Genomic DNA, 23,406 nt, shown 5'->3' with positions numbered 1-23,406 from the left:
CAGGTCTAAACCAGGACTAAACCAGGTCTAAACCAGGTCTAAACCAGGTCTAAACCAGGACTAAACCAGGACTAAACCAGGACTAAACCAGACTAAACCAGGACTAAACCAGGACTAAACCAGGTCTAAACCAGGTCTAAACCAGGTCTAAACCAGGACTAAACCAGGTCTAAACCAGGACTAAACCAGGACTAAACCAGGTCTAAACCAGGACTAAACCAGGACTAAACCAGGACTAAACCAGGTCTAAACCTGGACTAAACCAGGACTAAACCAGGTCCAAACCAGGTCCAAACCAGGTCTAAACCAGGTCCAAACCAGGTCTAAACCAGGTCTAAACCAGGTCCAAACCAGGTCTAAACCAGGACTAAACCAGGACTAAACCAGGTCCAAACCAGGTCTAAACCAGGACTAAACCAGGACTAAACCAGGTCTAAACCAGGTCCAAACCAAGTCTAAACCAGCACTAAACCAGGACTAAACCAGGACTAAACCAGGTCCAAACCAGGTCCAAACCAGGTCTAAACCAGGTCTAAACCAGGTCTAAACCAGGACTAAACCAGGTCTAAACCTGGACTAAACCAGGACTAAACCAGACTAAACCAGGACTAAACCAGGACTAAACCAGGTCCAAACCAGGTCTAAACCAGGTCTAAACCAGGACTAAACCAGGACTAAACCAGGTCTAAACCAGGTCTAAACCAGGACTAAACCAGGACTAAACCAGGACTAAACCAGGACTAAACCAGGACTAAACCAGGTCTAAACCAGGACTAAAGCAGGACTAAACCAGGTCTAAACCAGGACTAAACCAGGACTAAACCAGGTCTAAACCTGGACTAAACCAGGACTAAACCAGACTAAACCAGGACTAAACCAGGACTAAACCAGGTCCAAACCAGGTCTAAACCAGGTCTAAACCAGGACTAAACCAGGACTAAACCAGGTCTAAACCAGGTCTAAACCAGGACTAAACCAGGACTAAACCAGGACTAAACCAGGACTAAACCAGGTCTAAACCAGGACTAAACCAGGACTAAACCAGGTCTAAACCAGGTCTAAACCAGGACTAAACCAGGACTAAACCAGGACTAAACCAGGTCTAAACCAGGTCTAAACCAGGACTAAACCAGACTAAACCAGGACTAAACCAAGACTAAACCAGACTAAACCAAGACTAAACCAGACTAAACCAGGTCTAAACCAGGTCTAAACCAGGACTAAACCAGACTAAACCAAGACTAAACCAGGTCTAAACCAGGACTAAACCAGGTCTAAACCAGGACTAAACCAGGACTAAACCTCGACTAAACCAGGACTAAACCAGGACTAAACCAGGACTAAACCAGAACTAAACCAGGACTAAACCAGACTAAACCAGGTCTAAACCAGGTCTAAACCAGGACTAAACCAGACTAAACCAGGACTAAACCAAGACTAAACCAGACTAAACCAAGACTAAACCAGACTAAACCAGGTCTAAACCAGGTCTAAACCAGGACTAAACCAGACTAAACCAGGACTAAACCAGGTCTAAACCAGGACTAAACCAGGTCTAAACTAGGACTAAACCAGGACTAAACCTCGACTAAACCAGGACTAAACCAGGACTAAACCAGGACTAAACCAGGACTAAACCAGAACTAAACCAGGACTAAACCAGGACTAAACCAGGTCTAAACCAGGACTAAACCAGGACTAAACCAGACTAAACCAGACTAAACCAGGACTAATCCAGGTCTAAACCAGGTCTAAACCAGGACTAAACCAGGACTAAACCAGGTCTAAACCAGGTCTAAACCAGGACTAAACCAGAACTAAACCAGGTCTAAACCAGGACTAAACCAGAACTAAACCAGGTCTAAACCAGGTCTAAACCAGGACTAAACCAGGACTAAACCAGAACTAAACCAGGTCTAAACCAGATCTAAACCAGGTCTAAACCAGGACTAAACCAGGACTAAACCAGAACTAAACCAGGTCTAAACCAGATCTAAACCAGGTCTAAACCAGCACTAAACCAGGACTAAACCAGACTAAACCAGGTCTAAACCAGGTCTAAACCAGGTCTAAACCAGGACTAAACCAGGACTAAACCAGGTCCAAACCAGGTCTAAACCAGGACTAAACCAGGTCTAAACCAGGTCTAAACCAAGACTAAACCAGACTAAACCAGGTCTACACCAGGTCTAAACCAGGACTAAACCAGGACTAAACCAGACTAAACCAGGACTAAACCAGGACTAAACCAGGTCTAAACCAGGTCTAAACCAGGTCTAAACCAGGACTAAACCAGGACTAAACCAGGTCTAAACCAGGTCTAAACCAGGACTAAACCAGAACTAAACCAGGTCTAAACCAGGTCTAAACCAGGACTAAAGCAGGACTAAACCAGGACTAAACCAGAACTAAACCAGGTCTAAACCAGGTCTAAACCAGGTCTAAACCTGGACTAAACCAGGACTAAACCAAGACTAAACCAGACTAAACCAGGTCTAAACCAGGTCTAAACCAGGTCTAAACCTGGACTAAACCAGGACTAAACCAGGACTAAACCAGGACTAAACCTGGACTAAACCAGGACTAAACCAGGTCTAAACCAGGACTAAAGCAGGACTAAACCAGGACTAAACCAGAACTAAACCAGGTCTAAACCAGGTCTAAACCAGGACTAAACCAGGACTAAACCAGGACTAAACCTGGACTAAACCAGGACTAAACCAGGACTAAACCAGGTCTAAACCAGGACTAAAGCAGGACTAAACCAGGTCTAAACCAGGACTAAACCAGGACTAAACCAGGACTAAACCAGGACTAAACCAGGTCTAAACCAGGACTAAAGCAGGTCTAAACCAGGTCTAAACCAGAACTAAACCAGGTCTAAACCAGGTCTAAACCAGGACTAAACCAGGACTAAACCAGGTCTAAACCAGGTCTAAACCAGGACTAAACCAGGACTAAACCTGGACTAAACCAGGACTAAACCAGGACTAAACCAGGTCTAAAGCAGGTCTAAACCAGAACTAAACCAGGACTAAACCAGGACTAAACCAGGACTAAACCAGGTCTTAACCAGGACTAAACCAGGTCTAAACCAGGTCTAAACCAGGACTAAACCAGAACTAAACCAGACTAAACCAGGTCTAAACCAGGTCTAAACCAGGACTAAACCAGAACTAAACCAGGACTAAACCAGGACTAAACCAGGACTAAACCAGGTCTAAACCAGGACTAAACCAGAACTAAACCAGAACTAAACCAGGTCTAAACCAGGACTAAACCAGAACTAAACCAGGTCTAAACCAGGTCTTAACCAGGACTAAACCAGGTCTAAACCAGGTCTAAACCAGGACTAAACCAGGACTAAACCAGGACTAAACCAAGACTAAACCAGACTAAACCAGGTCTAAACCAGGTCTAAACCAGGTCTAAACCAGGACTAAACCAGGTCTAAACCAAGACTAAACCAGACTAAACCAGGTCTACACCAGGTCTAAACCAGGACTAAACCAGGACTAAACCAGACTAAACCAGGACTAAACCAGGACTAAACCAGGTCTAAACCAGGTCTAAACCAGGTCTAAACCAGGACTAAACCAGGACTAAACCAGGTCTAAACCAGGTCTAAACCAGGACTAAACCAGAACTAAACCAGGTCTAAACCAGGTCTAAACCAGAACTAAACCAGGTCTAAACCAGGTCTAAACCAGGTCTAAACCTGGACTAAACCAGGACTAAACCAAGACTAAACCAGACTAAACCAGGTCTAAACCAGGTCTAAACCAGGTCTAAACCTGGACTAAACCAGGACTAAACCAGGACTAAACCAGGACTAAACCTGGACTAAACCAGGACTAAACCAGGTCTAAACCAGGACTAAAGCAGGACTAAACCAGGACTAAACCAGAACTAAACCAGGTCTAAACCAGGTCTAAACCAGGACTAAACCAGGACTAAACCAGGACTAAACCTGGACTAAACCAGGACTAAACCAGGACTAAACCAGGTCTAAACCAGGACTAAAGCAGGACTAAACCAGGTCTAAACCAGGACTAAACCAGGACTAAACCAGGACTAAACCAGGACTAAACCAGGTCTAAACCAGGACTAAAGCAGGTCTAAACCAGGTCTAAACCAGAACTAAACCAGGTCTAAACCAGGTCTAAACCAGGACTAAACCAGGACTAAACCAGGTCTAAACCAGGTCTAAACCAGGACTAAACCAGGACTAAACCTGGACTAAACCAGGACTAAACCAGGACTAAACCAGGTCTAAACCAGGACTAAACCAGGACTAAACCAGGTCTTAACCAGGACTAAACCAGGTCTAAACCAGGTCTAAACCAGGACTAAACCAGAACTAAACCAGACTAAACCAGGTCTAAACCAGGTCTAAACCAGGACTAAACCAGAACTAAACCAGGACTAAACCAGGACTAAACCAGGACTAAACCAGGTCTAAACCAGGACTAAACCAGAACTAAACCAGAACTAAACCAGGTCTAAACCAGGACTAAACCAGAACTAAACCAGGTCTAAACCAGGTCTTAACCAGGACTAAACCAGGTCTAAACCAGGTCTAAACCAGGACTAAACCAGGACTAAACCAGGACTAAACCAAGACTAAACCAGACTAAACCAGGTCTAAACCAGGTCTAAACCAGGTCTAAACCAGGTCTAAACCAGGACTAAACCAGGACTAAACCAAGACTAAACCAAGACTAAACCAGACTAAACCAGGACTAAACCAGGTCTAAACCAGGTCTAAACCAGGACTAAACCAGGACTAAACCAGGTCTTAACCAGGACTAAAACAGGACTAAACCAGGACTAAACCAGGACTAAACCAGACTAAACCAGGACTAAACCAGCTCTAAACCAGGACTAAACCAGGACTAAACCAGGTCTAAACCAGGACTAAACCAGGTCTAAACCAGGTCTAAACCAGGACTAAACCAGAACTAAACCAGGACTAAACCAGGACTAAACCAAGACTAAACCAGACTAAACCAGGTCTAAACCAGGACTAAACCAGGACTAAACCAGGTCTAAACCAGGTCTAAACCAGGACTAAACCAGGACTAAACCAGGACTAAACCAGACTAAACCAGGTCTAAACCAGGTTTAAACCAGGTCTAAACCAGGACTAAACCAGGACTAAACCAGGTCTAAACCAGGACTAAACCAGGACTAAACCAAGACTAAACCAGACTAAACCAGGTCTAAACCAGGACTAAACCAGGACTAAACCAGGTCTAAACCAGGTCTAAACCAGGTCTAAACCAGGTCTAAACCAGGACTAAACCAGAACTAAACCAGGTCTAAACCAGGACTAAACCAGGTCTAAACCAGGTCTAAACCAGGTCTAAACCAGGACTGAACCAGGACTAAACCAGGTCTAAACCAGGACTAAACCAGGACTAAACCAGGACTAAACCAGACTAAACCAGGACTAAACCAGGACTAAACCAGGTCTAAACAGGTCTAAACCAGGACTAAACCAGGACTAAACCAGGTCTAAACCAGGACTAAACCAGGACTAAACCAGGACTAAACCAGACTAAACCAGGTCTAAACCAGGTCTAAACCAGGACTAAACCAGGACTAAACCAGGACTAAACCAGAACTAAACCAGGTCTAAACCAGGACTAAACCAGGACTAAAACAGGTCTAAACCAGGTCTAAACCAGGTCTAAACCAGGACTAAACCAGGACTAAACCAGGACTAAACCTGGACTAAACCAGGACTAAACCAGGACTAAACCAGGACTAAACCTGGACTAAACCAGGACTAAACCAGGACTAAACCAGGTCTAAACCAGGACTAAACCAGGTCTAAACCAGAACTAAAGCAGGACTAAACCAGGTCTAAACCAGGTCTAAACCAGGACTAAACCTGGACTAAACCAGGACTGAACCAGGACTAAACCAGGTCTAAACCAGGTCTAAAACAGGACTAAACCAGGTCTAAACCAGGTCTAAACCAGGACTAAACCAGGACTAAACCAGGACTAAACCAGGTCTTAACCAGGACTAAACCAGGTCTAAACCAGGTCTAAACCAGGACTAAACCAGAACTAAACCAGACTAAACCAGGTCTAAACCAGGTCTAAACCAGGTCTAAACCAGGTCTAAACCAGGACTAAACCAGAACTAAACCAGGTCTAAACCAGGTCTTAACCAGGACTAAACCAGGACTAAACCAGGACTAAACCAGGACTAAACCAGAACTAAACCAGGTCTAAACCAGGACTAAACCAGGACTAAACCAGAACTAAACCAGGTCTAAACCAGGACTAAACCAGAACTAAACCAGGTCTAAACCAGGACTAAACCAGGACTAAACCAGAACTAAACCAGGACTAAACCAGGACTAAACCAGGTCTAAACCAGGTCTAAACCAGGACTAAACCAGAACTAAACCAGGACTAAACCAGGACTAAACCAGGTCTAAACCAGGACTAAACCAGGACTAAACCAGGACTAAACCAGGTCTAAACCAGGACTAAACCAGGACTAAACCAGGACTAAACCAAGACTAAACCAGACTAAACCAGGTCTAAACCAGGTCTAAACCAGGACTAAACCAGGTCTAAACCAGGTCTAAACCAGGACTAAACCAGGTCTAAACCAGGACTAAACCAGGACTAAACCAGGACTAAACCAGGTCTAAACCAGGTCTAAACCAGGTCTAAACCAGGACTAAACCAGGACTAAACCAGGTCTAAACCAGGTCTAAACCAGGACTAAACCAGGACTAAACCAGGACTAAACCAGGACTAAACCAGGCCTAAACCAGGTCTAAACCAGGTCTAAAACAGGTCTAAACCAGGACTAAACCAGGTCTAAACCAGGACTAAACCAGAACTAAACCAGAACTAAACCAGGTCTAAACCAGGACTAAACCAGAACTAAACCAGGTCTAAACCAAGTCTTAACCAGGACTAAACCAGGTCTAAACCAGGTCTAAACCAGGACTAAACCAGGACTAAACCAGGTCTAAACCAGGTCTAAACCAGGTCTAAACCAGGTCTAAACCAGGACTAAACCAGGACTAAACCAGGACTAAACCAAGACTAAACCAGACTAAACCAGGACTAAACCAGGTCTAAACCAGGTCTAAACCAGGACTAAACCAGGACTAAACCAGGTCTTAACCAGGACTAAAACAGGACTAAACCAGGACTAAACCAGGACTAAACCAGGTCTAAACCAGGACTAAACCAGGTCTAAACCAGGTCTAAACCAGGACTAAACCAGAACTAAACCAGGACTAAACCAGGACTAAACCAAGACTAAACCAGACTAAACCAGGTCTAAACCAGGACTAAACCAGGACTAAACCAGGTCTAAACCAGGTCTAAACCAGGACTAAACCAGGACTAAACCAGGACTAAACCAGACTAAACCAGGTCTAAACCAGGTCTAAACCAGGTCTAAACCAGGACTAAACCAGGACTAAACCAGGTCTAAACCAGGACTAAACCAGGACTAAACCAGGACTAAACCAGACTAAACCAGGTCTAAACCAGGACTAAACCAGGACTAAACCAGGTCTAAACCAGGACTAAACCAGGACTAAACCAAGACTAAACCAGACTAAACCAGGTCTAAACCAGGACTAAACCAGGACTAAACCAGGTCTAAACCAGGTTTAAACCAGGTCTAAACCAGGTCTAAACCAGGACTAAACCAGAACTAAACCAGGTCTAAACCAGGACTAAACCAGGTCTAAACCAGGTCTAAACCAGGTCTAAACCAGGACTAAACCAGGACTAAACCAGGTCTAAACCAGGACTAAACCAGGACTAAACCAGGACTAAACCAGGTCTAAACCAGGACTAAACCAGGACTAAACCAGGACTAAACCAGACTAAACCAGGTCTAAACCAGGTCTAAACCAAGACTAAACCAGGACTAAACCAGGACTAAACCAGGACTAAACCAGAACTAAACCAGGTCTAAACCAGGACTAAACCAGGACTAAAACAGGTCTAAACCAGGTCTAAACCAGGACTAAACCAGGACTAAACCAGGACTAAACCTGGACTAAACCAGGACTAAACCAGGACTAAACCAGGACTAAACCTGGACTAAACCAGGACTAAACCTGGACTAAACCAGGACTAAACCAGGTCTAAACCAGAACTAAAGCAGGACTAAACCAGGTCTAAACCAGGTCTAAACCAGGACTAAACCTGGACTAAACCAGGACTAAACCAGGACTAAACCAGGTCTAAACCAGGACTAAACCAGGTCTAAACCAGGTCTAAACCAGGACTAAACCAGGACTAAACCAGGACTAAACCAGGTCTTAACCAGGACTAAACCAGGTCTAAACCAGGTCTAAACCAGGACTAAACCAGAACTAAACCAGACTAAACCAGGTCTAAACCAGGTCTAAACCAGGTCTAAACCAGGACTAAACCAGAACTAAACCAGGTCTAAACCAGGTCTTAACCAGGACTAAACCAGTACTAAACCAGGACTAAACCAGGACTAAACCAGAACTAAACCAGGTCTAAACCAGGACTAAACCAGGACTAAACCAGAACTAAACCAGGTCTAAACCAGGACTAAACCAGAACTAAACCAGGTCTAAACCAGGACTAAACCAGGACTAAACCAGAACTAAACCAGGACTAAACCAGGTCTAAACCAGGTCTAAACCAGGACTAAACCAGAACTAAACCAGGACTAAACCAGGACTAAACCAGGACTAAACCAGGTCTAAACCAGGACTAAACCAGGACTAAACCAGGTCTAAACCAGGTCTAAACCAGGACTAAACCAGGACTAAACCAGGTCTAAACCAGGACTAAACCTGGACTAAACCAGGTCTAAACCAGGACTAAACCTGGACTAAACCAGGACTAAACCAGGTCTAAACCAGGTCTAAACCAGGACTAAACCAGGTCTAAACCAGGTCTAAACCTGGACTAAACCTGGACTAAACCAGGACTAAACCAGGTCTAAACCAGGACTAAACCAGGACTAAACCAGGACTAAACCAGGACTAAAGCAGGTCTAAACCAGGACTAAACCAGGACTAAACCAGGACTAAACCAGGACTAAAGCAGGTCTAAACCAGGTCTAAACCAGGACTAAACCAGGTCTAAACCAGGTCTAAACCAGGACTAAACCAGGACTAAACCAGGACTAAACCAGGACTAAACCAGGACTAAACCAGGACTAAAGCAGGTCTAAACCAGGACTAAACCAGGACTAAACCAGGACTAAACCAGGACTAAAGCAGGTCTAAACCAGGTCTAAACCAGGACTAAACCAGGTCTAAACCAGGTCTAAACCAGGTCTAAACCTGGACTAAACCAGGACTAAAGCAGGTCTAAACCAGGACTAAACCAGGACTAAACCAGGACTAAACCAGGACTAAACCAGGTCTAAACCAGGTCTAAACCAGGACTAAACCTGGACTAAACCAGGACTAAACCAGGACTAAACCAGGACTAAACCAGGACTAAAGCAGGACTAAACCATGTCTAAACCAAGACTAAACCAGGACTAAACCAGGTCTAAACCAGGTCTAAAACAGGTCTAAACCAGGACTAAACCAGGACTAAACCAGGACTAAACCAGGACTAAACCAAGACTAAACCAGGACTAAAGCAGGACTAAACCAAGTCTAAACCTGGACTAAACCAGGACTAAACCAGGACTAAACCAGGTCTAAACCAGGACTAAACCAGGTCTAAACCAGGTCTAAACCAGGACTAAACCAGGACTAAACCAGGACTAAACCAGGTCTAAACCAGGACTAAACCAGGACTAAACCAGGACTAAACCAGGTCTAAACCAGGTCTAAACCTGGACTAAACCAGGACTAAACCAGGTCTAAACCAGGTCTAAACCAGGACTAAACCAGGACTAAACCAGGACTAAAGCAGGTCTAAACCAGGTCTAAACCAGGACTAAACCAGGTCTAAACCAGGTCTAAACCAGGTCTAAACCTGGACTAAACCAGGACTAAACCAGGACTAAACCAGGTCTAAACCAGGTCTAAACCAGGACTAAAGCAGGTCTAAACCAGGTCTAAAACAGGTCTAAACCAGGACTAAACCAGGACTAAACCAGGACTAAACCAAGTCTAAACCTGGACTAAACCAGGACTAAACCAGGTCTAAACCATGTCTAAACCAGGACTAAACCAGGTCTAAACCAGGACTAAACCAGGTCTAAACCAGGTCTAAACCAGGACTAAACCAGGACTAAACCAGGACTAAACCAGGTCTAAACCAGGACTAAACCAGGACTAAACCAGGACTAAACCAGGTCTAAACCAGGTCTAAACCAGGTCTAAACCTGGACTAAACCAGGACTAAACCAGGACTAAACCAGGACTAAACCAGGTCTAAACCAGGTCTAAACCAGGACTAAACCATGTCTAAACCAGGACTAAACCAGGTCTAAACCAGGACTAAACCTGGACTAAACCAGGACTAAACCAGGACTAAACCAGGACTAAACCAGGACTAAACCAGGTCTAAACCAGGACTAAACCAGGTCTAAACCAGGACTAAACCTGGACTAAACCAGGACTAAACCAGGACTAAAGCAGGACTACACCAGGTCTAAACCAGGACTAAACCAGGACTAAAGCAGGTCTAAACCAGGTCTAAACCTGGACTAAACCAGGACTAAACCAGGACTAAACCAGGACTAAACCAGGTCTAAACCAGGTCTAAACCAGGACTAAACCTGGACTAAACCAGGACTAAACCAGGACTAAACCAGGACTAAACCAGGTCTAAACCAGGTCTAAACCTGGACTAAACCAGGACTAAACCAGGTCTAAACAAGGTCTAAACCAGGACTAAACCTGGACTAAACCAGGTCTAAACCAGGACTAAACCAGGTCTAAACCAGAACTAAACCAGGTCTAAACCAGGACTAAACCAGAACTAAACCAGGACTAAACCTGAACTAAACCAGGACTAAACCAGGTCTATACCAGGACTAAACCAGGTCTAAACCAGGACTAAACCAGGTCTAAACCAGGACTAAACCAGGTCTAAACCAGGTCTAAACCAGGACTAAACCAGGACTAAACCAGGTCTAAACCAGGACTAAACCAAGACTAAACCAGGTCTAAAACAGGTCTAAACCAGGACTAAACCGGGTCCAAACCAGGACTAAACCAGGTCTAAACCAGGACTAAACCAAGACTAAACCAGGTCTAAAACAGGTCTAAACCGGGTCTAAACTGGGTCTAAACCAGGATTAGACCAGGACTAAACCAGGTCTAAACCAGGTCTAAACCAGGACTAAACCAGGACTAAACCAGGTCTAAACCAGGACTAAACCAAGACTAAACCAGGTCTAAACCAGGACTAAACCGGGTCCAAACCAGGACTAAACCAGGTCTAAACCAGGACTAAACCAAGACTAAACCAGGTCTAAAACAGGTCTAAACCGGGTCTAAACTGGGTCTAAACCAGGTCTAAACCAGGTCTAAACCAGGTCTAAACCAGGACTAAACCTGGACTAAACCAGGACTAAACCAGGTCTAAACCAGGTCTAAACCTGGACTAAACCAGGACTAAACCAGGTCTAAACCAGGTCTAAACCAGGACTAAACCTGGACTAAACCAGGACTAAACCAGGACTAAACCAGGACTAAACCAGGTCTAAACCATGACTAAACCAGGTCTAAACCAGGACTAAACCAGGACTAAAGCAGGTCTAAACCAGGACTAAACCAGGACTAAACCAGGACTAAACCAGGACTAAACCAGGTCTAAACCAGGTCTAAACCAGGACTAAACCTGGACTAAACCAGGACTAAACCAGGACTAAACCAGGACTAAACCAGGTCTAAACCAGGTCTAAACCAGGACTAAAGCAGGACTAAACCAGGTCTAAACCAGGACTAAACCTGGACTAAACCAGGACTAAACCAGGACTAAACCTGGACTAAACCAGGACTAAACCAGGTCTAAAACAGGTCTAAACCTGGACTAAACCAGGACTAAACCAGGTCTAAACAAGGTCTAAACCAGGACTAAACCTGGACTAAACCAGGACTAAACCAGGACTAAACCAGGACTAAACCAGGACTAAACCTGGACTAAACCAGGACTAAACCAGGTCTAAAACAGGTCTAAACCTGGACTAAACCAGGACTAAACCAGGACTAAACCAGGACTAAACCAGGACTAAACCAGGACTAAACCAGGTCTAAACCAGGACTAAACCAGGACTAAACCAGGACTAAACCAGGTCTAAACCAGGTCTAAACCTGGACTAAACCAGGACTAAACCAGGTCTAAACCAGGACTAAACCAGGACTAAACCAGGACTAAACCAGGTCTAAACCAGGTCTAAACCAGGTCTAAACCTGGACTAAACCAGGACTAAACCTGGACTAAACCAGGACTAAACCAGGTCTAAACCAGGTCTAAACCAGGACTAAACCAGGACTAAACCAGGACTAAACCAGGTCTAAACCAGGACTAAACCAGGACTAAAGCAGGTCTAAACCAGGACTAAACCAGGACTAAACCAGGACTAAACCAGGACTAAACCAGGTCTAAACCAGGACTAAACCAGGACTAAAGCAGGTCTAAACCAGGACTAAACCAGGACTAAACCAGGACTAAACCAGGACTAAACCAGGCCTAAACCAGGTCTAAACCAGGACTAAACCTGGACTAAACCAGGACTAAACCAGGACTAAACCAGGACTAAACCAGGTCTAAACCAGGTCTAAACCAGGACTAAACCAGGTCTAAACCAGGACTAAACCTGGACTAAACCAGGTCTAAACCAGGACTAAACCTGGACTAAACCAGGACTAAACCAGGTCTAAACCAGGTCTAAACCAGGTCTAAACCAGGACTAAACCTGGACTAAACCAGGACTAAACCAGGACTAAACCAGGACTAAACCAGGTCTAAACCAGGACTAAACCAGGTCTAAACCAGGACTAAACCTGGACTAAACCAGGACTAAACCAGGTCTAAACCAGGACTAAACCTGGACTAAACCAGGACTAAACCAGGTCTAAGCCAGGTCTAAACCAGGACTAAAGCAGGTCTAAACCAGGTCTAAACCTGGACTAAACCAGGACTAAAGCAGGTCTAAACCAGGTCTAAACCAGGTCTAAACCAGGACTAAACCTGGACTAAACCAGGACTAAACCAGGACTAAACCAGGACTAAACCAGGTCTAAACCAGGACTAAACCAGGTCTAAACCAGGACTAAACCTGGACTAAACCTGGACTACACCAGGTCTAAACCAGGACTAAACCAGGACTAAACCAGGACTAAACCAGGACTAAAGCAGGTCTAAACCAGGTCTAAACCAGGACTAAACCTGGACTAAACCAGGACTAAACCAGGACTAAACCAGGACTAAACCAGGTCTAAACCAGGACTAAACCAGGACTAAACCAGGACTAAACCAGGACTAAACCAGGTCTAAACCAGGTCTAAACCAGGACTAAACCAGGACTAAACCAGGACTAAACCGGGTCTAAACTGGGTCTAAACCGGGTCTAAACTGGGTCTAAACCAGGACTAAACCAGGTCTAAACCAGGACTAAACCAGGACTAAACCTGGACTAAACCAGGACTAAACCAGGACTAAACCAGGACTAAACCAGGTCTAAACCAGGTCTAAACCAGGACTAAACCTGGACTAAACCAGGACTAAACCAGGACTAAACCAGGACTAAACCAGGTCTAAACCATGACTAAACCAGGACTAAAGCAGGTCTAAACCAGGACTAAACCAGGACTAAACCAGGACTAAACCAGGACTAAAGCAGGTCTAAACCAGGTCTAAACCAGGACTAACCCTGGACTAAACCAGGACTAAACCAGGACTAAACCAGGACTAAACCAGGACTAAACCTGGACTAAACCAGGACTAAACCAGGTCTAAACCAGGTCTAAACCTGGACTAAACCAGGACTAAACCAGGTCTAAACCAGAACTAAACCAGGTCTAAACCAGGACTAAACCTGAACTAAACCAGGACTAAACCAGGTCTAAACCAGGACTAAACCAGGTCTAAACCAGGACTAAACCAGGTCTAAACCAGGTCTAAACCAGGACTAAACCAGGACTAAACCAGGACTAAACCAGGACTAAACCAGGACTAAACCAGGTCTAAACCAGGTCTAAACCAGGACTAAACCTGGACTAAACCAGGACTAAACCAGGTCTAAACCAGGACTAAACCGGGTCCAAACCAGGACTAGACCAGGACTAAACCAGGTCTAAACTGGGTCTAAACCAGGTCTAAACCTGGACTAAACCAGGACTAAACCAGGACTAAACCAGGACTAAACCAGGACTAAACCAGGTCCAAACCAGGACTAAACCAGGACTAAAGCAGGACTAAACCAGGACTAAACCAGGACTAAAGCAGGTCTAAACCAGGTCTAAATCAGGACTAAACCTGGACTAAACCAGGACTAAACCAGGACTAAACCAAGACCAAACCAGGACTAAACCAGGTCCAAACCAGGACTAAACCAGGACTAAAGCAGGACTAAACCAGGACTAAACCAGGACTAAAGCAGGTCTAAACCAGGTCTAAACCAGGACTAAACCAGGACTAAACCAGGTCTAAACCAGGTCTAAACCAGGACTAAACCTGGACTAAACCAGGACTAAACCAGGACTAAACCAGGACTAAACCAGGTCTAAACCATGACTAAACCAGGACTAAAGCAGGTCTAAACCAGGACTAAACCAGGACTAAACCAGGACTAAACCAGGACTAAAGCAGGTCTAAACCAGGTCTAAACCAGGACTAAACCTGGACTAAACCAGGACTAAACCAGGACTAAACCAGGACTAAACCAGGTCTAAACCAGGACTAAACCTGGACTAAACCAGGACTAAACCAGGACTAAACCTGGACTAAACCAGGACTAAACCAGGTCTAAACCAGGTCTAAACCTTGACTAAACCAGGACTAAACCAGGTCTAAACAAGGTCTAAACCAGGACTAAAGCAGGTCTAAACCAGGACTAAACCAGGACTAAACCAGGACTAAACCAGGACTAAAGCAGGTCTAAACCAGGTCTAAACCAGGACTAACCCTGGACTAAACCAGGACTAAACCAGGACTAAACCAGGACTAAACCAGGTCTAAACCAGGACTAAACCAGGTCTAAACCAGGACTAAACCTGGACTAAACCAGGACTAAACCAGGACTAAACCTGGACTAAACCAGGACTAAACCAGGTCTAAACCAGAACTAAACCAGGTCTAAACCAGGACTAAACCTGAACTAAACCAGGACTAAACCAGGTCTAAACCAGGACTAAACCAGGTCTAAACCAGGACTAAACCAGGTCTAAACCAGGTCTAAACCAGGACTAAACCAGGACTAAACCAGGACTAAACCAGGACTAAACCAGGACTAAACCAGGTCTAAACCAGGTCTAAACCAGGACTAAACCTGGACTAAACCAGGACTAAACCAGGTCTAAACCAGGACTAAACCAGGACTAAACCGGGTCCAAACCAGGACTAGACCAGGACTAAACCAGGACTAAACCAGGACTAAACCAGGACTAAACCAGGACTAAAGCAGGTCTAAACCTGGACTAAACCAGGACTAAAGCAGGTCTAAACCAGGACTAAACCAGGACTAAACCAGGACTAAACCAGGACTAAACCAGGACTAAAGCAGGTCTAAACCAGGTCTAAACCAGGACTAAACCTGGACTAAACCAGGACTAAACCAGGACTAAACCAGGACTAAACCAGGTCTAAACCAGGACTAAACCAGGTCTAAACCAGGTCTAAACCAGGTCTAAACCTGGACTAAACCAGGACTAAACCAGGTCTAAACAAGGTCTAAACCAGGACTAAACCTGGACTAAACCAGGTCTAAACCAGAACTAAACCAGGTCTAAACCAGGACTAAACCTGAACTAAACCAGGACTAAACCAGGTCTAAACCAGGACTAAACCAGGTCTAAACCAGGACTAAACCAGGACTAAACCGGGTCCAAACCAGGACTAGACCAGGACTAAACCAGGTCTAAACTGGGTCTAAACCGGGTCTAAACTGGGTCTAAACCAGGTCTAAACCTGGACTAAACCAGGACTAAACCAGGACTAAACCAGGACTAAACCAGGACTAAACCAAGACTAAACCAGGACTAAACCAGGACTAAACCAAGTCTAAACCTGGACTAAACCAGGACTAAACCAGGTCTAAACCATGTCTAAACCAGGACTAAACCAGGTCTAAACCTGGACTAAACCAGGACTAAACCAGGTCTAAACCAGGTCTAAACCAGGACTAAACCTGGACTAAACCAGGACTAAACCAGGACTAAACCAGGACTAAACCAGGTCTAAACCAGGACTAAACCAGGTCTAAACCAGGACTAAACCTGGACTAAACCAGGACTAAACCAGGACTAAAGCAGGTCTAAACCAGGACTAAACCAGGACTAAACCAGGACTAAACCAGGACTAAACCAGGTCTAAACCAGGTCTAAACCAGGACTAAACCTGGACTAAACCAGGACTAAACCAGGACTAAACCAGGACTAAACCAGGTCTAAACCAGGACTAAACCATGTCTAAACCAGGACTAAAGCAGGACTAAAGCAGGACTAAACCAGGACTAAACCAGGACTAAACCAGGACTAAACCAGGTCTAAACCAGGACTAAACCAGGTCTAAACCAGGACTAAACCTGGACTAAACCAGGACTAAACCAGGACTAAACCTGGACTAAACCAGGACTAAACCAGGACTAAACCAGGACTAAACCAGGACTAAACCAGGTCTAAACAAGTTCTAAACCATGACTAAACCTGGACTAAACCAGGACTAAACCAGGTCTAAACAAGGTCTAAACCAGGACTAAACCTGGACTAAACCAGGACTAAACCAGGACTAAACCAGGACTAAACCAGGTCTAAACCAGGACTAAACCAGGTCTAAACCAGGACTAAACCAGGACTAAACCAGGACTAAACCAGGACTAAACCAGGTCTAAACCAGGACTAAACCTGGACTAAACCAGGACTAAACCAGGACTAAACCTGGACTAAACCAGGACTAAACCAGGTCTAAACCAGGTCTAAACCTTGACTAAACCAGGACTAAACCAGGTCTAAACAAGGTCTAAACCAGGACTAAAGCAGGTCTAAACCAGGACTAAACCAGGACTAAACCAGGACTAAACCAGGACTAAACCAGGACTAAACCAGGACTAAACCAGATCTAAACCAGGACTAAACCAGGTCTAAACCAGGACTAAACCTGGACTAAACCAGGACTAAACCAGGACTAAACCTGGACTAAACCAGGACTAAACCAGGTCTAAACCAGGTCTAAACCTGGACTAAACCAGGACTAAACCAGGTCTAAACCAGAACTAAACCAGGTCTAAACCAGGACTAAACCTGAACTAAACCAGGACTAAACCAGGTCTAAACCAGGACTAAACCAGGTCTAAACCAGGACTAAACCAGGTCTAAACCAGGACTAAACCAGGACTAAACCAGGACTAAACCAGGACTAAACCAGGACTAAACCAGGACTAAACCAGGTCTAAACCAGGTCTAAACCAGGACTAAACCTGGACTAAACCAGGACTAAACCAGGTCTAAACCAGGACTAAACCAGGACTAAACCGGGTCCAAACCAGGACTAGACCAGGACTAAACCAGGACTAAACCAGGACTAAACCAGGACTAAACCAGGACTAAAGCAGGTCTAAACCTGGACTAAACCAGGACTAAAGCAGGTCTAAACCAGGACTAAACCAGGACTAAACCAGGACTAAACCAGGACTAAACCAGGACTAAAGCAGGTCTAAACCAGGTCTAAACCAGGACTAAACCTGGACTAAACCAGGACTAAACCAGGACTAAACCAGGACTAAACCAGGTCTAAACCAGGACTAAACCAGGTCTAAACCAGGTCTAAACCAGGTCTAAACCTGGACTAAACCAGGACTAAACCAGGTCTAAACAAGGTCTAAACCAGGACTAAACCTGGACTAAACCAGGTCTAAACCAGAACTAAACCAGGTCTAAACCAGGACTAAACCTGAACTAAACCAGGACTAAACCAGGTCTAAACCAGGACTAAACCAGGTCTAAACCAGGACTAAACCAGGACTAAACCGGGTCCAAACCAGGACTAGACCAGGACTAAACCAGGTCTAAACTGGGTCTAAACCGGGTCTAAACTGGGTCTAAACCAGGTCTAAACCTGGACTAAACCAGGACTAAACCAGGACTAAACCAGGACTAAACCAGGACTAAACCAAGACTAAACCAGGACTAAACCAGGACTAAACCAAGTCTAAACCTGGACTAAACCAGGACTAAACCAGGTCTAAACCATGTCTAAACCAGGACTAAACCAGGTCTAAACCTGGACTAAACCAGGACTAAACCAGGTCTAAACCAGGTCTAAACCAGGACTAAACCTGGACTAAACCAGGACTAAACCAGGACTAAACCAGGACTAAACCAGGTCTAAACCAGGACTAAACCAGGTCTAAACCAGGACTAAACCTGGACTAAACCAGGACTAAACCAGGACTAAAGCAGGTCTAAACCAGGACTAAACCAGGACTAAACCAGGACTAAACCAGGACTAAACCAGGTCTAAACCAGGTCTAAACCAGGACTAAACCTGGACTAAACCAGGACTAAACCAGGACTAAACCAGGACTAAACCAGGTCTAAACCAGGACTAAACCATGTCTAAACCAGGACTAAAGCAGGACTAAAGCAGGACTAAACCAGGACTAAACCAGGACTAAACCAGGTCTAAACCAGGACTAAACCAGGTCTAAACCAGGACTAAACCTGGACTAAACCAGGACTAAACCAGGACTAAACCTGGACTAAACCAGGACTAAACCAGGACTAAACCTGGACTAAACCAGGACTAAACCAGGTCTAAACAAGGTCTAAACCAGGACTAAACCTGGACTAAACCAGGACTAAACCAGGACTAAACCAGGACTAAACCAGGTCTAAACCAGGACTAAACCAGGTCTAAACCAGGACTAAACCTGGACTAAACCAGGACTAAACCAGGTCTAAACCAGGTCTAAACCAGGACTAAACCAGGTCTAAACAAGGACTAAACCTGGACTAAACCAGGACTAAACCAGGACTAAACCTGGACTAAACCAGGACTAAACCTGGACTAAACCAGGACTAAACCAGGTCTAAACCAGGACTAAACAAGGTCTAAACCAGGTCTAAACCAGGACTAAACCAGGACTAAACCAGGACTAAACCAGGACTAAACCAGGTCTAAACCAGGTCTAAAACAGGTCTAAACCAGGACTAAACCAGGACTAAACCAGGACTAAACCAGGTCTAAACCAAGACTAAACCAGGTCTAAAACAGGTCTAAACCAGGACTAAACCAGGACTAAACCAGGACTAAACCAGGTCTAAACCAGGACTAAACCAAGACTAAACCAGGACTAAACCAGGACTAAACCAGGACTAAACCAGGTCTAAACTGGGTCTAAACCGGGTCCAAACCAGGACTAAACCAGGACTAAACCAGGTCCAAACCAGGACTAAACCAGGTCTAAACCAGGTCCAAACCAGGACTAAACCAGTTTAAGTCCAGGTTTAGACCATGTTTAGTCCAGTTTAAGTCCAGGTTTAGACCATGTTTAGTCCAGTTTAAGTCCAGGTTTAGACCATGTTTAGTCCAGTTTAAGTCCAGGTTTAGACCATGTTTAGTCCAGTTTAAGTCCAGGTTTAGACCATGTTTAGTCCAGTTTAAGTCCAGGTTTAGACCATGTTTAGTCCAGTTTAAGTCCAGGTTTAGACCATGTTTAGTCCAGTTTAAGTCCAGGTTTAGACCATGTTTAGTCCAGTTTAAGTCCAGGTTTAGACCATGTTTAGTCCAGTTTAAGTCCAGGTTTAGAGTGAGTATTTCCTGTTCTATTTTCAGATGCATCTGAATCTTATTTAAATATTAGTGTCATAATTAATGAAGTCAGAGGATCTGACCCACAAAGCACAGTTCTGCTTTTATTACAGTTCTGGTTCTGATCCTGGTTCTGGTCCTGGTTCTGGTCCTGGTCCTGGTTCTGATCCTGGTCCTGGTCCTGGTCCTGGTCCTGGTTCTGGTCCTGGTTCTGATCCTGGTCCTGGTCCTGGTCCTGGTCCTGGTTCTGGTCCTGGTCCTGGTCCTGGTCCTGGTTCTGATCCTGGTCCTGGTCCTGGTCCTGGTCCTGGTTCTGGTCCTGGTTCTGATCCTGGTTCTGGTCCTGGTTCTGGTTCTGGTTCTGGTTCTGATCCTGGTCCTGGTCCTGGTCCTGGTTCTGATCCTGGTCCTGGTCCTGGTCCTGGTCCTGGTTCTGGTCCTGGTTCTGGTCCTGGTTCTGGTTCTCACAGACAGCAGCACGTCGCCGCGCGCCGCAGACCTGGACGACTGTAGCCCCTCCCCCCGGATGGCGGACATGCTGGAAGCTCATTCGCTGGGGCTGCTGGAGGGGGCGTGTCTTACCAAAGTGGAGTTGAGGGTCACGTGTAAAGGCGTCCCAGACCGAGACCAGAGGACCAAACCAGACCCCTGTGTGGTCCTCAACATGCCGTCCCACGGACAGTGGGTCGAGGTGAGTCTGGTCCTGGTCCTAGTCTGGTCCTGGTCCTGGTCCTGGTCCTGGTCCTGGTCCTGGTCCTGGTCCTGGTCTGGTCCTGGTCCTGGTCCTGGTCCTGGTCCTGGTCCTGGTCCTGGTCCTGGTCCTGGTCCTGGTCCTGGTCCTGGTCCTGGTCCTGGTCCTGGTCACTGCAGACGCTTGTATATAAATACTGCATAAATAACTTTCACAAATAAACAAATAAAAAATCACATAAATCTGATAAACATGAGATTAATTTCCTCCAAATCACTTTTAGTTCATGAATGAATTAGTGACTAAAAGACCCGCCCATGTTAACTCCACCCACCCATATTAACCCCACCCGCCCATGTTAACCCCACCCGCCCATGTTAACCCCACCCACTCATGTTAACCCCACCCACCCATTTTAACCCCACCCACCCATGTTAACCCCACCCACCCATGTTAACCCCACCCACTCATGTTAACCCCACCCACTCATGTTAACCCCACCCACCCATTCATCATTAACCCCACCCACTCATGTTAACCCCACCCACTCATGTTAACCCCACCCACCCATTCATCATTAACCCCACCCACTCTTGTTAACCCCACCCGCCTATGTTAACCCCACCCTCTTATGTTAACCCCACCCATGTTAACCCCACCCATGTTTACCCACCCATGTTAACCCCACCCACCCATGTTAACCCCACCCACTCATGTTAACCCCACCCATTCATGTTAATCCCACCCACTCATGTTAACCCCACCCGCCTATGTTAACCCCACCCATGTTAACCCCACCAATGTTAACCCCACCCATGTTAACCCTACCCGCCCATGTTAACCCCACCCACTCATGTTAACCCCATCCACTCATGTTAACCCCACCCACTCATGTTAACCCCACCCACCCATGTTAACCCCACCCACTCATGTTAACCCTACCCACGTTAACCCCATCCACTCATGTTAACCCCACCCACCCATGTTAACCCAACCCACTCATCTTAACCCCACCCACTCATATTAACCCCACCCACCCATGTTAACCCCACCCACCCATGTTAACCCCACCCACTCATGTTAACCACACCCACTCATGTTAACCCCACCCACCCATGTTAACCCCACCCATGTTAACCCCACCCACCCATGTTAACCCCACCCACCAATGTTAACCCCACCCACTCATGTTAACCCCACCCAGTCATGTTAACCCCACCCACCCATGTTAACCCCACCCACCCATGTTAACCCCACCCACCAATGTTAACCCCACCCACTCATTTTAACCCCACCCACTCATGTTAACCCCACCCACCCATGTTAACCCCACCCACCCATGTTAACCCCACCCACTCATGCTAACCCCACCCACCCATGTTAACCCCACCCACTCATGTTAACCCCACCCACTCATGTTAACCGCACCCACTCATGTTAACCCCACCCACCCATGTTAACCCCACCCATGTTAACCGCACCCACTCATGTTAACCCCATCCACCCATGTTAACCCCACCCACTCATGTTAACCCCACCCATTCATGTTAACCCCACCCACTAATGTTAACCCCACCCATTCATGTTAACCCCACCCACTCATGTTAACCGCACCCACTCATGTTAACCCCACCCACCCATGTTAACCCCACCCATGTTAACCCCACCCACTCATGCTAACCCCACCCACCCATGTTAACCCCACCCACTCATGTTAACCCCACCCATTCATGTTAACCCCACCCACCCACCAATGTTAACCCCACCCACTCATGTTAATCCCACCCACCCATGTTAACCCCACCCACTCATGTTAACCGCACCCACTCATGTTAACCCCACCCACCCATGTTAACCCCACCCATGTTAACCCCACCCACTCATGTTAACCCCACCCATTCATGTTAACCCCACCCACTCATGTTAACCCCACCCACCCATGTTAACCCCACCCATGTTAACCCCACCCACTCATGCTAACCCCACCCACCCATGTTAACCCCACCCACTCATGTTAACCCCACCCACTCATGTTAACCCCACCCACCCATGTTAACCCATCCCACTCATTTTAACCCCACCCATTCATGTTAACCCCACCCATGCTAACCCCACCCATTCATGTTAACCCCACCCATGCTAACCCCACCCACTCATGTTAACCCCACCCACTCATGTTAACCCCACCCACCCATGTTAACCCCACCCACCCACCAATGTTAACCCCACCCACTCATGTTAACCGCACCCACCCATGTTAACCCCACCCACTCATGCTAACCCCACCCATTCATGTTAACCCCACCCATGTTAACCCCACCCACTCATGCTAACCCCACCCACTCATGTTAACCCCATCCACTCATGTTAACCCCACCCATTCATGTTAACCCCACCCATTCATGTTAACCCCACCCACTCATGTTAACCCCACCCATTCATGTTAACCCCACCCACTCATGTTAACCCCACCCACCCATGTTAACCCCACCCATGTTAACCCCACTCATGTTAACCCCACCCATTCATGTTAACCCCACCCACTCATGTTAACCCCACCCATTCATGTTAACCCCACCCATTCATGTTAACCCCATCCACTCATGTTAACCCCACCCATTCATGTTAACCCCACCCATTCATGTTAACCCCACCCACTCATGTTAACCCCACCCATTCATGTTAACCCCACCCATTCATGTTAACCCCACCCACTCATGTTAACCCCACCCATTCATGTTAACCCCACCCACTCATGTTAACCCCACCCATTCATGTTAACCCCACCCATGTTAACCCCAC

At 46.0% G+C, this 23,406-nt stretch overlaps 1 protein-coding gene across 2 annotated transcripts in view; it reads left to right on the top strand.

Moving 5' to 3' along the window:
- Positions 1-20,036: 20,036 nt before the first annotated feature.
- The window catches only part of LOC140374019 (copine-4-like), an 80,702-nt gene continuing 77,332 nt past the window's right edge, over positions 20,037-23,406 (top strand). For both annotated transcript variants that reach the window (XM_072460778.1, XM_072460779.1), the window contains exon 1: positions 20,037-20,604. In XM_072460778.1, the coding sequence (XP_072316879.1) occupies positions 20,440-20,604 (165 nt within the window). In that variant the 5' untranslated portion in view covers positions 20,037-20,439. The remainder of the gene's footprint in view (positions 20,605-23,406) is intronic.

This window comes from Eucyclogobius newberryi, unplaced genomic scaffold (assembly GCF_026437365.1).
Source record: "Eucyclogobius newberryi isolate DKJ021-1_F unplaced genomic scaffold, fEucNew1.0.hap1 SCAF_3, whole genome shotgun sequence".
Classification (NCBI taxonomy): Eukaryota; Metazoa; Chordata; class Actinopteri; order Gobiiformes; family Gobiidae; genus Eucyclogobius; species Eucyclogobius newberryi.
Note: the sequence above shows the minus strand (reverse complement) of the source record. Positions and strands in the feature narration are given on the sequence as shown.